This window comes from Syngnathus leptorhynchus, chromosome 21, assembly GCF_054491065.1.
Source record: "Syngnathus leptorhynchus isolate UIUO chromosome 21, UIUO_Slep, whole genome shotgun sequence".
Taxonomy (NCBI): Eukaryota; Metazoa; Chordata; class Actinopteri; order Syngnathiformes; family Syngnathidae; genus Syngnathus; species Syngnathus leptorhynchus.
Genome location: NC_141215.1, coordinates 2,817,610 through 2,833,376, shown reverse-complemented (window position 1 = coordinate 2,833,376; position 15,767 = coordinate 2,817,610). Strand labels below are relative to the sequence as shown.

Here is a 15,767-nt window from a genome sequence, read left to right as displayed (position 1 = left end):
CATTTTTGTAGTTTTTAAAGTAGAGCAAACAAGCGAACGCGACAACAGTCTGATGAAACGCGTTTCTTTATTGCAATCCCTCAAAAGACATAAATTCAACCCTTTAGGATGAAAAAGAAAGCTTTGCAAATAGCAACGCCAAAACATTGGTCTTAATATATAATACAGCTTTAAATGTCAATAAATCAATACAATTTAGGACATGTAAAACAGTAAAGTATTTCATGTTAATTCCATTAAGAGCAATCTTATTCCAATCAATTTCCTAAAGGTTTGGAACAAACTTGAAAATTACACAGGACAATCTTATTAACCGAGACATGCATGATAGTGAAGACTAGATAAACAATGTGATGTGTGTGAGTGTCACAAGAAGGCAAATAAAAGGTCAAGGCAGCTAAGTTCCAACATGTTAAATGTTCATGGCACACAAGTCATACAAAACTGCAATCATTGGGAGTGACTTACTCATCCCATTTATGAATTGAAGTGATATTCTCACACTGTCTCAACACACGCTGAAAGTAAACATCGCCTATCCAGTGTCGAGCCTTTCTAGCTCCTTCTCATCGCCAGGGATTTCCTGTATTGGACAGATTATTATTTCATTTTTTTTTTTTACACACAATTCACAGATTACTATCAAACATGGCGTGCTTGTATCCCAAAATTCAGTAAAGACTCGTTAGTCTTCCTCCAAAGAGCGATGGGATATAATTGCTCATCTAGTCAGTTCAGTGGTGAGATGTTTTAGTGATGGTTTCTACTGAGATGGAGCAGATACCTGCCACTGACGGAAAATAGCAAACACTTTTTTGGATTGATCAAGTGGGCCCTGGGAAGAGAAGACAAAAGAAGAGAATGTGAGATAATGCGCCAAGTCATATTGGGACAAAGTACACCAGCCTAACGTTGGACGTGCCTGTCCTGGACTTCCAGCTGCTGTGTTTGTGCTTTTTTGCAACAGGATGTCAAGGACAGCCTTCCAGCCTTTCTGATGAGGTGCTGGCAGGGAATCTGAAAGGGGCATGGCCTGTGGATCCACATTCTCCTTTCCAACGGCCACCCAGGGACACCAGTCTCTGTGCTGAGCCAGCGGGTCGAACACATTCTTGTGTATGACCTCGTCCTAAAAGTGCGAGCGAATCATTTAATTCAGTTTGGGGACTTTGAGGCTGAGGGGAGGGGGGGGAGTAGAGGCACTTACAGCTAATGAGAGGCACAGGCGTTTAGAAGGATGGGACAGGCAGTCTCCTTGCCCCCGGCTCCGTGTAGCAGGCCTCTTGGCCTTCATCAAGGGACTCGGCGGCTCTTCGACGGGACTGGGCGAGTCCCGACTTCGAGCTCGTAAAGTGCCCTCACCCTGTGGAACGGGTTAACATCGTTTTGATAGCCTGCAGGGCGCATCACTCATGAAACTTCAATGAAAGCTTGCCTGCTCATTGCGGCAAGAGTCCTGGCTCCTCAGTTTCATACGACTCGGAGTGGACGGAGTTGTGGGCAAGGGAGGGGTGGATCGTTCCCCCTGGCTCTCCTGAGCAGGAGCCGAGGCGTCCGGAGCGCCTGTAACGTCCGTCCCTGCATCGCCGTCACCACTCATGCCATCTATTTGATAGAAATTCCACAGGCCCACTTTGCGCCTACAGTAGGAGCAGTTGAGGATGGGCAGCGTGTTGATGTCCACGCCTGGGCTGAGGAAACAAGAGACAATATGACATTTAATCCACAATGGCAGTGAGTTAGGAGGGAAGAGGGAAGGGAGCAAAAAAACAAAAAGAACCATTGTCTTAAAATTCAAGCTCTTAAATGGCCAAGTTTAAATACACAAATGTTGACATTCTTCTTCAGTTTTAAATCTTCTTAGTCACAGTGTCCCATAACCTGGTCCAACTCACTTTGCAGCCCAGCCACAGATAGAAACGATGCACGCTGCCACTTGGACTGCAAAAGGTTCCGAGCATGTAGTTCCCTTTCTTTTTTGTTCCTCCTCTATGAGCTGCAGGGAGGCACTAATGACATCCTCTGTCAGTGACTACGAAAAAAAAAAGATGTAATATCAGACAGCTTCAGATGATTCTTATCCAAGTCCATGCTTCCTCACAATTGATTTCAGATGCTCAGGCTTCATTGACGGAAGCTGTTGTTCAAGCATACAAGTGCTCTGATAACGTTCTATAAAGGTGTTCAAAAGTTCTTCGGGCTCTCCTGCTGTCACACTCCATAACCGCTCTGAAATATAAAACATTCAGAAAGTCAACAAATCTGGGTCTAAAATAGCTCGTTTGACATTTGTATAGAAGTTAAACCTTCTCACCAGGACAAGGATAGTCAGGCCAAGGACAAAATTTCTCATGTTTCGTCTGGAGTTGTCTGGATAATTCTGCAATGCGGGATTCATCTAGTTGAAAGGAGAAAAGTGTCATACGAGCCCTGGATTAAAGCCTCGGTCATTCATTCATCTTACATTTCTCGAAATCTAACGTGAGTTGTAGCGATGCGCAGAGGAACGTCTGGCAGCTGGAGCACTTGAGCATGTCGTGGGTGACGTTGATCCAGCCGTAGCGGGCGCACATGAAAGGAGAGAGCGCTCGGGGTTTCCCAGCCCATTTCAAACAGTGCTATGCTAAGGAATTCTTACTAAAATAATGTATATAACTTTAATTTTAGGAACAACAAAAGGATATAGAGTATGATTGGACTCTACTGAAAAAGGCCTCTTTGTTGGTTGCGTCACAAGGTGATGGAGTGTTGCTACTGACTTCGGAGTCTTTTGAATCATTTTGTCCACTGCAATTACAAAAAGAAACAATGTATAAAATTAAAGTTTCATAATTTAGACATTTTTTGAATAGTGAAACTTTTTTTTTTTAGCTTGAACATCAGTGCCAGCATTCATTTGACAGTCTCCACCCCCTTATCCTTACCGAATGGCCAAGAGAGATAACATTTTGCACAAGTAGTAACGATATTGCATGCAAAAAAAGTGCAAGACAGATGACTATCTACAAGATCTCATATGAGAGAAACGCCTCTTTTCGTGTTTTTCACTGTACTATATAGCTACCATGCTTCCGAGTTAGCCAGAGGATTAGCCAAAATGTTGCACAACGAAATTGTAAAAATCGGATTAAAGTTGCTTTTTTTTTTTAAACCCCACCATTCGGTAGCGGTGCCGTCTGCAAAGACCCCGTCGTTGAGGAGATCTCGGATTTTCTCCGTGGACGAAAGGGGGGATTTGTTTTGATTGGAGTTACCGAGGCGATCCCCACGACTGTTGCCAAGAGCCGCCATGTTGGGCTTTTTCTTCTTCGGTTTGTCAATGGCAAAGGGGGGAAACAGCTTTTAAGCTCATTAGCGCCGCTTAGTAACATTGCACGACCGTCGTGGAAAAATATGAGAGGGGTCAAACTTAAATCATGATAGGTCAGTCTCAATCCTTTTAAACGAAATAACATCTGAATTATCGTTCCAAGTATCACCATAATGATCAACACTAAAATAAAATAGCCTAGTAGGGCTAAGTAAAAATCGAGATGGATGTTTTTATTCCTGAAAGCTGTATTTATTATTATTGCAGGCCACTATGGCATCATGCACACTTCAATATCAGTACCAGGCTTACAAAAGGAAAACTAATTTCAGAAAGATGACCTCCAAAGCCCTAACACAAACAAAGGTAATAAGGCCGAAACACTAAATTAATTAAATATTTTTGAAACCACTATAAATACACGATTTATAAATTGGCTAATAGTGGAATTTCCAGCAGGAAAACAAAAGATCACGAATAAAGAAATTGACAATAAAGCGATCTTTGACTTTTGACTTTGAAGAATAATGGTGAAGAACTAAAGCTTTTTTTAAGTTGAGCAAGAACTTGTTTTGTAGGCCATTGACCCCGCCTACCTGCAATGACGTAGCCTTCCAAGTACGCGTCCTCTGATTGGCCAAGGCTGTCGCGTAAGATGAGTGTTTGGCTTCAAACCTTCTGAAGCTGCACTAGACCGCTGGTATCATTTACCATCAAGTCTCAGGGGGAACTTTAGGAGCAGCTGTTTTCCCTTGGTGTGATGTTGTGAGAGAGGCCACGCTAAAACTGAGTCAAGATGACGGACGCCCAAGGCGATCGCTGTCCGGACCAGTTGAATAAATTCGAGAAGCTGACAGGCAGGCCGCTACACGGTGAGCAGACGCTAGCAGATCGATCAACAACAATATTAGCACGCATGCTAATCATGGCTACCTCACTGCTGGCACCGGGTTTGGATATCAAAGACACACACACCCATACAGATCACCTCAGTTCCCAGTAAGATTTCAGCGAGTGCTAAAGCTAAGCTAGCATCTCCATGACAACCGGCGTGTTTATTTTTACTTGGTGAAAACACGTTTTTATTTAAGTGGCATGACTTCATCTCTGCAGTTGACAGGTAAGGTAAATTCAAATTTACAGATGACTACACTCCCGGACAGTTAAATACCCCCCCCCCCCCTTGCTATTGTCAATCAAAATACAGCATTTATGGAAAATTGCAATGCAATGGATGTCACCTCCTATGTGACCTTTCTGCTCCTCAGGTCGTCGGACTCCCCCTGCCCGCAGTGGCCACCGCTGTGTAGCCGACAACACTAACCTCTATGTATTCGGGGGGTACAATCCGGATTACGATGAGTCGGGCGGCTCAGAGAATGAGGACTACCCGCTATTCCGTGAGCTGTGGAGTTACCACTTTGCCACAGGTCTATGGCATCAGATTCAAACGGAAGGCTACGTGCCCACAGAACTAGCTTCCATGTCAGGTGAACCATTACAAGATGAAGTCAGTTCTCAGACAAAATAAAAATGCTAAGATACTACTACACCGATACCTCTGTTTCCTCATTGCAGCCGTATTGCAGGGAAACAATCTGCTGGTGTTTGGTGGCACCGGGATTCCCTTTGGGGAGAACAATGGCAACGACGTTCACGTTTGCAATGTCAAGTATAAGCAGTGGTCCCTGCTTAACTGTCGTGGGAAGAAGCCCAACAGAATCTATGGACAGGTAATGTTTACTATTCTACATTGTAGACTAACAGATCAAGATGAAGATGTTTTTCCATCCCTTATCCAGGCGATGGTTATCATAAACGGCTTTCTCTACGTGTTTGGGGGCACGACGGGGTACATATACAGCACAGACCTGCACAGGCTGGACCTGACTACCAGGGAGTGGAGCCACCTCAAGCCCAACAACCCTCCAGATGACCTACCCAAAGAACGGTATGATCTGACATTTTCCTTTTGACAACCAACCGACCGAGTCAGCGTTATGCAACACGCCGTTACAGGTACAGACATGAAATAGCACAGGACGGACAGAGGATCTACATTTTGGGAGGAGGGACCTCGTGGACGTCTTACCCTCTAGACAAGGTACCTGGGAAATATTCAGTAGCGCTATTAAGATATCTATTTTTTTTAATGGATTATTCTGTGTGAAATAGATTCACGCGTATAATCTGGAGACAAATTCCTGGGAGGAGATTGGAACAAAACCTCATGACAAAATAGGTTTGTGTTCTATTCTAACATTATTTCACTCCAGATGTTTTGTATTTAAACTTGCATTGTTCTCATAGGGTTTCCCGCTCCTAGAAGATGTCACAGTTGTGTCCAAATAAGAAACGGTAAGAACTTTTCAATAAAGAATCGTTATCATTTTGTCTGTCAAATGTGACTATTTTACTTACCCTCTTTTTTTTTTTTTTTTTTAGATGTATTTATTTGTGGCGGCTACAACGGCGAGTTTATTTTGTCTGACCTGTGGAAGATCAACCTGCACACGTTCCAATGGAGCAGGCTGCCCGCCGTGATGCCCGAGCCGGCTTACTTTCACTGCGCCGCCGTTACGCCGGTGGGTACGAGCCAACAAAACATAGAGGAGGAAGAAAAAAAAATGAGAGAGAAGATAAACAGAAGCAGTAGTCACTTGTTGCTAGGCAGAATTTCTGAATTACACTTGAAATAATCACATCAGACTTACTTTTTTTTTTTTTTTGTCCTTCCGGCAAGTCGGGCTGCATGTACATCCACGGCGGCGTGGTGAACATCCACGAGAACAAGAGGACCGCATCTCTTTTCAAGATCTGGCTGGCCGTGCCAAGCTTGCTGGAGAGGTGCTGGGAGAAGCTCCTCCAAGCGTTCCCCCACCTCGCCAACCTACCCGCCAGGCAGTTGCTCAATCTAGGCCTCACACAGGAACTCATCGAGCGCTTGAAATAACAGACTTGGACGTGAAAGGAGACTTTCCTCCTGTGCCATAAACTTAAAGATGCCTTCATTTGTGTTCATGCTGAAAATTTGGGATTTCTTCTGTTTGCCATCCTGGAATGGACAAGATGCCTTTTTTTTTTTTTTTTTTTTGCTCCTCACCCTGTCATCAGCTTTTGGAGATACTTTACTTTGCCAAAATATGACTTGTTTCTCAAAGTCAACTCAATACTTGTAATATTTTTAAAAAATTCTGCGCAAAGGATGGCCATGTTATTTATTGAAAGGACTACTCTCCAGAAACGATCCTGATTTTTAGTTTTTAATGACTTTGTTTTGCTTGACAGCTTAATTTACTGTTACGTTATATGAACTTATCATCTCAAAAAAGGAACTTTAAAACATTATGTAATTATTAAAAGAAGTCCATTTTAATTCCCCCCCCCCCCCGATAATCACGTCCCAGAGAAAGAGGGTCACTAAAAAATGCATTAGAGATCACTATATAGAATTTACAACTTTTTTTTTTTTTTTTTTTAAGTCACGTCACTGAATTTGGTGCTCTCTTTTTAAATTCTTTTTCTGCAAATAAAGTTTAACGCCCTCTCCGACTTTTGAAATTGTTGACTTTGCAAAGGCAGTGCCTTGACATATTTAAACAGTTCAAATGGAGTCGCAGCAATTTTGCAAATCTTTTAGTTTTAATAAAAGGTCAACTGCAGTTATAATATTTTCGCCATTGTATCCCACTATTGATATTAAACTGAACACGCTAAATTACAATCGATCTGATTTTAGTTTTATTCTGATCACACAACTGTACTTGCATCTGATTTAATTTCTTAACCGTGAGCGTTGTAATTATGTACACAAAAGGTTCGTCTGACGATACTGTCGAGTTGTCAATAAAGTTGAGAACGCATACACTCATCGGATAAATTTAATTTATTGAACTTACTTAACAAAGAACAGCAGGTATAAACAGCAAATATCTACTTAGAAATATAAAGGCAAGATCTATAACACTAAACATTTTCTTAACATTAGAAATTCTTCAGTTCATGCATGTTTACCAAAAATACTGGATTGGATCTTTTTTCTTTTTTTTTAGCAAGTACGTAGATTAACAAGCACGTGGGGATGGAGCAAAGAAATAAACAGCCAAAAGGATGAGGTAAACCACCACCAGAGCAGTGCCTACAAAAAAAAAAAGGTTGAATATTCCTCCACAAAAAAAATGGATTAAAAAAAAAATATATATCTGTCACAAACTTACCCTGAAAGTAGTCACACTTTCCATCCATCAGGATATAGTTGACCAAAATGACGCTGAAGATACTTGCCCAAAGATGGATGTCACTGAACAGCAGCACAAATCCCACGTCCTGGCAACAAATAGAAAACAGAAACCTCAGCCACAATAACAAATACATTATCGACATCCTTAAAGAGTGAATTTACTTACGTAGAATGCGTTGAAGAGGATAAGTAGCGGGATCTGAATCATGCACACTTGCACTGCAATGCAGCTCCCCACTTCCAGACTGGGACAAAAAAAAAAAGGCTAAAGCATGTTTATGCCACTGGCTGAGCTAGAAGGGGGGGCTGCGGGGGCAGTGTATCCCCCTAAAATATAATCAGACTCCTCCCTGGTGCCAAACTAGATTTTTTGGAACTTCCTTAGATATCCTCAACCATCCCATGGCCACCAAAGGGGAAAATCCTAGGTCATACCTCAAACTGATATTATTCTGCAGCGCAAACTGGATCCCGTTGACAATTTCGGGAAGCTCGGGCACCATCGCCAACAAGGTCACACCAATGAAGTACTGTAAAAGGCAGTAGAGATGTTAAATAAAAAGACAGGAGGATCCTTTTTTTTTTTTTTTTTTAAAGCACCTGAGAGATGGAAGAGCTGGTCAGCATGGGTTTGATGTTGTCCGTGCTGAGATCGGCGCAGCAGGCCATCAGCAGCGTGGACACGATGAGCATGGCGAGTGCCCTCCAACGCGACCAGTGGACCACGTGATGACCTGACGAATGGATGTCATGGCCTCTATATTTAGCACTCAACCCGCATTCCACTTCACGTTCATGCTACCTGGAGCAACGAGGCTCGGCGGGACAATGCTGGCGTTAATGCACGAATTGGCGGCGAGGAGCGGGCCAGCGGCGCCCTCGCCAACGCGGGCGGCGGCTGTGGCCTCATCGACGGCGTGGCTGCCTTGGCCGTCGCTGATGTGGATGTCGTAGATGTGAGAGTGGGTTTTTAGCGTGAAGATCAGGCCAATGAGGTAGGCGGCGGGAAGCAGGAGGGAGATGGTGTACACCAGAGGCCTGAAAAAGGAAGTCAAATCTTTAGAATCATCGGAAAGTCCACGTGGTCTTCTTAACTTACTCTATGTGCATCATAATCAACTGGGGGTCCGTTTTACTCTGCAACAAAAAGACAACGAGTCAGATCATTCTCCAGAAGCATTCCGTTTTAGGAATCGCCGGCAGCCGACCGTGTCGTAGTGGCAGTCTTTGCACACGAAAGGCACGCTGGCGTTGGCGGAAATGTTGTAGCAGCCCTCGCATACCAGGCTTCCAAAAGTTTTACAGAAGAGGGTGGGAGCAAAAACACCTAAGCAAAAAAAAAAGAGAATTGATTATGCTCTTGAGAGACACAAAATGTCAAACTGGATTTCAAACATACCTCCAACAGATATGAAGAGCAAAGCTGAGCTCACGCCGGCCGAGCGGCTGTTAAATCGCTGCTCCTGGTGTTTAATTCCGCCGATAATCATACAGATACCCTGCGCGGGAGGGGGTGGAGTTATGATGATCCACACAACTGAGACGAGTCTTGTCAGGAGGCTTACGGGTATAAAAAGGATGCAGCCCAGAAGTGTGCCTGTGAGGGCGGCCTTGACGACCTCCTCGTAGCATTTGGAGGCGGTGCGGTGACCCTGCAGGAGCGCCGTGATGTAGAAGGTCATCTCGGTGATGGAGCCGAATGTGGCGTTCACCACCGCGCCCACCGCGAAGTTGCTCTGAGCCGAAATGCTGCGAGGAAAAAAAAAAAAAGAATTAGCTGAATCATAATTTGAGTCCTATTTTCAACTAGAGATAGATATTCAGATATTTTTCGAGTTACCTGGCGATGCCCATGCCGATGTAGTACGACAACGGGATTATGGACGTGATAGCCGCGGCAAACTTGGTCTCGGAACTGAAGTATTTGTGGTTCTGGTCACTGTAGCCGACCAGCAATGTGATTATTACGAAAGGGAGGAGATCTGTGAAGAAACATGGATGTAAGGAGAATAAAAAGCGACACGCTAAATTTGTTCAGACTCTCCAAAAGGATACTTAGTGCAAAAATGTTGATCCCTTGCACGGTGTACTTGTAGTAATAAATGTTGACGGCGCGGTAGCAGCACAGGATGACTCTCGCCTCGCACCGATTCGTCTTCAAAAAGTAAATTACAGAGTAGTATTGACGTCTCGTGATGACCGGGGGGGAAATTCTCGGTTACCTTTTCCTGAACGCGGATGTGAACGTCTTCGGGCGCCATGAGGAGGATGACGGCCATCGTGCGGGCGTTCATTTTGGAGATGGGGATAGTGAACACCAGCAGCCAGGATATGATGCAGGCCACCGCGTGCACCACCGCTAGGACGGGATAGCCCAGGAGAAGCCACACGTAGGTGCTCACGCGACACTACAAATTAAAAATCATCAAAATTGATCAAACAACAACACCGGCAGAAAAAAATGTTCAATGTGAAGTGCAGGTGTGATTTTTTTCCACTTGGGGGAGCTATGTTGTAGTATCTGTGACTTTGAATGTGTGTGGCTTTAAAAGGCCATACAGACAATTTTTTTTCTATTTCTTTAATAAATGGCCACGCTGATCCATGACATTGCAGATCCGAATAAATTAGAAATTGTTTGTCTATCTCCTCACCCAGTGTTTAGACCTGGTCCGAACATCTCCTTCTGGCAACGGTAACTCAATGGGTAGAGGGGTAGACATCAGGAGAGGCCCAGAGTCCTTGGTGTCCTCGGAAACGCTCTCTTCGGGAATGACCTCACACCTCGGTGGCTTCATTGTGGATCTTTTTGCCAAGTCAGCAGCCTGAGGTTAGGAAACAAACTGAATCTGGGTCATGCACATCAACACACTGAGAAATTTAGGGGAAACTTCAGAGCAACTTACCTTTTCCACAGATTTCCCAAAAGGCCAAATAAAATACAAGGCCAACTTAAAGCACAGTTTTCCTTTAAGAAAAAAAAAAATCAGATGCTGTAATTTACTACAAACTGTCTTGAAGAAACAATACCAACCATAGGGGGCGCCAATGATGGTCAGAAACATCACAAGGCAAATGAGGAGGTAGGTTAAAGACATCCACCAGCCGAATAAAATCACATAAATGATATTCCCAAAGGTCACTATGGATCCTGGAATACAACAAGATTGATATTTTTAGTGAATCATTTTTTGTAAACAACATAAAAGTGCATTTATTTGTGCTGAATGAATTCAAAGGACCTTCTTGGGGCTTGACGATGCTGAGATCCGAGTAGAGCTCTTTAACCACATCTGATTGGTCTTCGATGGGCCTCTTGGTGACATTGCCTTTCCATTTTCGGAAGCCAAACTACCAAAAAATTTCAATTAGAAATGCTACCTTTAAAAAAAAAAAGTGATATTAAGGTCTGTTTACCTTATAATTGTTTGCTTCCTTGTGTGCCTCCACCTCATTCTCAGCTCTGATGGTGGTCTTGGAGGTGCTTTCATGCCAACCATCCTCGCCGTAACGCGATGGCGTGGAGCGCACCGAATTGCCATGTGCTCCCGCGTAAGCTGCGTTAAAAATATTGACATCAATATTTATCCAAAAATGTCAAGTCAGAGTGCGGCCTTTGTCACCTCTGTGCACAGCTAAGAAACATTTGGGAGTGTAGTGGCAGAAATGTATGGAAGACGGGTCAGGAGAGGGCGTCTCGGCGGCGTTGACGACGAGCTCTGGGTGCTGCGACCCGATGGAAAGGGCCGTTTGGGATAGTTTCCGTGGAAACGGGCGATTCGGCTCTGGGTCGTAATTCTCTGTGGAGGAATAAACACGGAGGGCCTAATGGTCAGAAAGGGGCGTGGCTATTCCATACAAATGGGTTTGACTAACAACAACCTCCTGACTTGGGCACGACTGATCACATTATCAATGCATTGCTGACACACATAGAATAAAAAGTTGCTAACAATACTATTTGACGAAGAGAGAATATTTTGACATTTTTTTTCCCCAAACAAAAATTAAATTGAATTCAATTAAAACCAACTTGACTAGCTGTTAATTATGTTCAATTTTGAAGTCTTTGTATCTGGATTTAATAACACTAAATTACTGCTTGTGGTTACATTTAATTATAAATAATTAAGACATGGAAAGTCCATTTTAAACACTTTCAATTCAATGTCTTATATTCCAGTGCAGGTTGTTTTTTTCCACAGGTGACTTCGATTACACGCTAAAAAAAAAAAAACACGAGTGCCAACACTCAAAAAAAAAAACTTAATGAATTTGCTTACAATGATTACATATTGAATTTGTTTCAAATGCGAAGAGCTAACTAAATGTATTTAAAAAAATAAAACGCACCTGTGGCGTCTACAGTGGATCTCCTCCTCAAATTCTCCTGGTCGCCTGCGGTTGCTATAGTCAAAAGCGTGGACTTTGTGAGGGACATGTCAACCTCCAGCTATCTGTCATCCGTTTATACGGCTTCTTTTTCTTCTCTTGCTTTCTTTCTACTCGTTGCTTGCTTGACCACACCACGCGGTAGTGTTGGCTCCTAAGTGAACGATTCGTTCAAAAGAACGAATTCTTTGAGTGAACGAGAGTGAACGAATCACTTATTCGTTCTTTTTTCAGTTCATATGACTTCAACCAGTAGGTGTCAGTAATGCGCATTGAAACTGGTGCCACCCTGCCGTAAAACCAAGAAGAAAAAGACGTAAGTTTCCGTTCATGAACGAGTCGTGAATTGAATTTCCTGTTCACCAACTGAACGGATCTGTGAGTGAACGAATCAGTGAGTGAGTGATTTGCATATCCAGTTCATCGCGAGAACGGATCAGTGAGGGAACGAATCCTGACTTTCCCGTTCGCAAACGAGTCAATGGGTGAACTGCGTTCGTTCCCGGGCGCGCATCAACGGATCAGTCAGTGACCGTATTGCGTCTCCCTCCTGGCGTGAACTATGTAAGTCAGAATGTCGATTTACGATTTGCCAAGGAAAGAAAGAACCACTTACTGACTGTCTGCTGTATGCACACTTGCTCCATTTTTGCTCCTATGTATGTATGTATGTATGTATGTATGTATGTATGTATGTATGTATGTATGTATGTATGTATGTATGTATGTATGTATGTATGTATGTATGTATGTATGTATGTATGTATGTATGTATGTATGTATTTATTTATTTATTTATTATTCATCGCTCTTGTTTATTCATTGTAAGTGCCTTGTTTTTACTTTTTGTGTTGTTTTCTTGGATGTTTTGTAGTATGTCTTGTCACCGTGGGATAGTGGGTAACTCAATTTTGATCTCTTTGTGTCTTGGCATGTGAAGAAATTGACAATAAAGCAGACTTTGACTTGACTCTTTTATGCACGTTTTGTCCAAGCGTTATGCAAAAACGGGGAGATTGTGCTTGTCTTTGGGTAATCTTTATTTTATCAGACTTATAATAGTTTTTAAAAAATGTGTATACGCCTAAATATTGTTGTCCAAAATATCTACTGCAATTTCACATTAGGTTGCTGGTTTGAAATGTACTTTTATTATTATTATTTTAATAAACATTTATGTTAAAACTTGTCTGGTGTTTTATTTCTTGTTTTTATATTCGCCAATTAAAACATAAAAATCTGACACTTTCTATGACAATACGTATGTGTTTTACGTTGTTATATGAGTTGGTTTCCCCCAAAATAACAAATGTCCCGCATAACGGATTTTTTTTTTCAACCTTTTATTCAAACATAAACACATTCGGTATCATAACACCATCAACTAAAATCCAACAAATACAAAATTAAAACATCAATGTCGACATAACGTGTGTCGGCTGGCATAGCAGCAACGCTGTCTGTCACTCACTCGTGAATCTTGAAAATGATGGTGTACCTAATAGAGTGTCCGAACGACGTCACTGATCAAACAGCCCATCAGAAAGTGGGGGTGAGGGCGGGTGGGGCACTTTTCACTTTCACTTAAGCTTTTTCCCTAATGAAGTGGCCTGTGATTAGGAACACCTGAAAATGGCGGTGTACCTAATAGAGTGTCTGAGTGACGTCATCGATCAAACAGCCAATCAGAAAGTGGGGGTGAGGGCGGGTGTGGCACTTTTCACTTTCAGTTAAGCTTTGACCATGATTTTTCCCTAATGAAGTGGCCTGTGATTAGGAACACCTGAAAATGGCGGTGTACCTAATGGAGTGTCCGAGTGACGTCACAGATCAACCAGCCAATCAGAAAGTGGGGGTGAGGGCGGGTGTGGCATTTTTCACTTTTTGTTAACTTTTGACCATGATTTTTCCCTAATGAAGTGGCCTGTTATTAGGTACACCTAAAAATGGCGATGTACCTAATAAAGTGTCCGAGTGACGTCACAGATCCAACAGCCAATCATAAAGTGGGGGTGAGGGCGGGTGTGGCACTTTTCACTTTCACTTAAACTTTTTCACTAATGAAGTGATTAGGTACACCTGTGTCCGTGTGACGTCACAGATCAACCAGCCAATCAGAAAGTGGGGGTGAGGGCGGGTGGGGCACTTTTCACTTTCAGTTAAACTTTGACCATGATTTTTCCCTAATGAAGTGGCCTGTGATTAGGAACACCTGAAAATGGCGGTGTACCTAATGGAGTGTCCGAGTGACGTCACAGATCAACCAGCCAATCAGAAAGTGGGGGTGAGGGCGGGTGTGGCATTTTTCACTTTTTGTTAACTTTTGACCATGATTTTTCCCTAATGAAGTGGCCTGTTATTAGGTACACCTAAAAATGGCGATGTACCTAATGGAGTGTCCGAGTGACGTCACAGATCCAACAGCCAATCATAAAGTGGGGGTGAGGGCGGGTGTGGCACTTTTCACTTTCACTTAAACTTTTTCACTAATGAAGTGATTAGGTACACCTGTGTCCGTGTGACGTCACAGATCAACCAGCCAATCAGAAAGTGGGGGTGAGGGCGGGTGTGGCATTTTTCACTTTTTAACTTTTGACCATGATTTTTCCCTAATGAAGTGGCCTGTTATTAGGTACACCTAAAAATGGCGATGTACCTAATAGAGTGTCCGAGTGACGTCACAGATCCAACAGCCAATCATAAAGTGGGGGTGAGGGCGGGTGTGGCACTTTTCACTTTCACTTAAACTTTTTCACTAATGAAGTGATTAGGTACACCTGTGTCCGTGTGACGTCACAGATCAACCAGCCAATCAGAAAGTGGGGGTGAGGGCGGGTGTGGCATTTTTCACTTTTTGTTAACTTTTGACCATGATTTTTCCCTAATGAAGTGGCCTGTTATTAGGTACACCTAAAAATGGCGATGTACCTAATAGAGTGTCCGAGTGACGTCACAGATCCAACAGCCAATCATAAAGTGGGGGTGAGGGCGGGTGTGGCACTTTTCACTTTCACTTAAACTTTTTCACTAATGAAGTGATTAGGTACACCTGTGTCCTGTGACGTCACAGATCAACCAGCCAATCAGAAAGTGGGGGTGAGGGCGGGTGTGGCACTTTTCACTTTTGTTAACTTTTGACCATGATTTTTCCCTAATGAAGTGGCCTGTGATTAGGTACACCTGAAAATGGCGGTGTACCTAATGGCGTGTCTGAGTGACGTCACCGATCAAACAGCCAATCAAAAAGTGGGGGTGAGGGCGGGTGTGGCACTTTTCACTGTCCGTGAAGCTTTGACCATGATTTTTCCCTAATGAAGTGGCCTGTGATTAGGTACACGTGAAAATGGTAGTGTACCTAATGAAGTGTCCATGAGTGACGAGTGTGGCACTTTTCACTTTCCGTGAAGCTTTGACCATGTTTTCTGATTGATTTATAAAAGAAAAAAAAAAAGGATCAGTGTGTTTGTGTGTGTGTGTGTGTGGGGGCGGGGGGGGGACGATTTGTTGAATGATTCGTTTGAACGAATCTTTTGAGTGAACTGATTCTAAAATTCAGTTCACAATTAAAAGAACTGGAATGCACATCACTACCACGCAGGTTCTTACTGTGAGAAGAAGCAACAAAATAGTGATGAGGAAGAGGGGGAAGACAAAGCTATCCTGAATAGCTAATAAAATATTGTAATATTGTAAAGCTATTTTTTAATAGTCCTCTCCCTCATACGTGCACGTGATTTGACTTGTTTGACTGTTTTAAACGAAAAATAACGTAAATATTAAAAGTCACATTAGCGTCATAAATGAAATGTTTTTTTTAATTATTCT

The 15,767-nt window shown here is 42.9% G+C and overlaps 3 protein-coding genes across 4 annotated transcripts; 1 reads left to right on the top strand and 2 right to left on the bottom strand.

Moving 5' to 3' along the window:
- Window positions 1-50: 50 nt before the first annotated feature.
- Window positions 51-3,311, bottom strand: zc3hc1 (zinc finger, C3HC-type containing 1). Its single transcript, XM_085902928.1, has 10 exons — window positions 3,158-3,311; window positions 2,685-2,787; window positions 2,465-2,615; window positions 2,315-2,398; window positions 2,102-2,229; window positions 1,896-2,032; window positions 1,436-1,691; window positions 1,208-1,363; window positions 923-1,129; window positions 51-835 (listed from the first exon to the last, which is right to left on the bottom strand). Exons 1-10 carry the CDS (start codon window positions 3,289-3,291, stop codon window positions 764-766), a joined length of 1,428 nt encoding a protein of 475 aa, XP_085759054.1. The 5' UTR covers window positions 3,292-3,311; the 3' UTR covers window positions 51-763.
- A 630-nt stretch (window positions 3,312-3,941) lies between these two features.
- Window positions 3,942-7,181, top strand: klhdc10 (kelch domain containing 10). Its single transcript, XM_085902627.1, has 9 exons — window positions 3,942-4,182; window positions 4,579-4,800; window positions 4,889-5,043; window positions 5,113-5,261; window positions 5,330-5,414; window positions 5,486-5,552; window positions 5,621-5,668; window positions 5,756-5,895; window positions 6,054-7,181. Exons 1-9 carry the CDS (start codon window positions 4,107-4,109, stop codon window positions 6,261-6,263), a joined length of 1,152 nt encoding a protein of 383 aa, XP_085758753.1. The 5' UTR covers window positions 3,942-4,106; the 3' UTR covers window positions 6,264-7,181.
- Window positions 7,182-12,124, bottom strand: cax1 (cation/H+ exchanger protein 1). Of its 2 annotated transcripts, none has more exons than XM_085902625.1 (20): window positions 11,904-12,124; window positions 11,174-11,350; window positions 10,968-11,107; window positions 10,793-10,901; window positions 10,585-10,701; window positions 10,457-10,518; window positions 10,205-10,375; window positions 9,773-9,958; window positions 9,606-9,705; window positions 9,391-9,532; window positions 9,116-9,299; window positions 8,950-9,049; window positions 8,759-8,877; window positions 8,650-8,687; window positions 8,350-8,588; window positions 8,151-8,284; window positions 7,986-8,080; window positions 7,717-7,795; window positions 7,528-7,636; window positions 7,182-7,448 (listed from the first exon to the last, which is right to left on the bottom strand). In XM_085902625.1, the coding sequence occupies exons 1-20, from the start codon at window positions 11,989-11,991 to the stop codon at window positions 7,375-7,377; spliced, it is 2,463 nt and encodes an 820-aa protein (XP_085758751.1). In that variant the 5' UTR covers window positions 11,992-12,124; the 3' UTR covers window positions 7,182-7,374. The 2 variants fall into 2 exon arrangements, with proteins under 2 accessions (XP_085758751.1, XP_085758752.1); XM_085902626.1 differs by having other exon boundaries at window positions 8,353-8,588.
- Between the last annotated feature and the right edge of the window lie 3,643 nt (window positions 12,125-15,767).

Excerpts from the sequence above, each read along its gene's own strand:
- klhdc10 (XM_085902627.1), top strand. The coding sequence starts at position 4,107 with ATGACGGACGCCCAAGGCGATCGCTGTCCGGACCAGTTGAATAAATTC. Across the intron at positions 5,044-5,112 it reads CCAACAGAATCTATGGACAG|GCGATGGTTATCATAAACGG; the intron begins GTAATGTTTACT and ends TCCCTTATCCAG. Across the intron at positions 5,896-6,053 it reads ACTGCGCCGCCGTTACGCCG|TCGGGCTGCATGTACATCCA; the intron begins GTGGGTACGAGC and ends CCTTCCGGCAAG.
- cax1 (XM_085902625.1), bottom strand. The coding sequence starts at position 11,991 with ATGTCCCTCACAAAGTCCACGCTTTTGACTATAGCAACCGCAGGCGAC. Across the intron at positions 8,285-8,349 it reads GAGCCTCGTTGCTCCAGGTA|GTCATCACGTGGTCCACTGG; the intron begins GCATGAACGTGA and ends TCCATTCGTCAG. Across the intron at positions 7,637-7,716 it reads TCCTCTTCAACGCATTCTAC|GACGTGGGATTTGTGCTGCT; the intron begins GTAAGTAAATTC and ends ATTTGTTGCCAG.
- zc3hc1 (XM_085902928.1), bottom strand. The coding sequence starts at position 3,291 with ATGGCGGCTCTTGGCAACAGTCGTGGGGATCGCCTCGGTAACTCCAAT. Across the intron at positions 1,364-1,435 it reads ACTCTTGCCGCAATGAGCAG|GGTGAGGGCACTTTACGAGC; the intron begins GCAAGCTTTCAT and ends CCCGTTCCACAG. Across the intron at positions 836-922 it reads CAGCTGGAAGTCCAGGACAG|GGCCCACTTGATCAATCCAA; the intron begins GCACGTCCAACG and ends TTCTCTTCCCAG.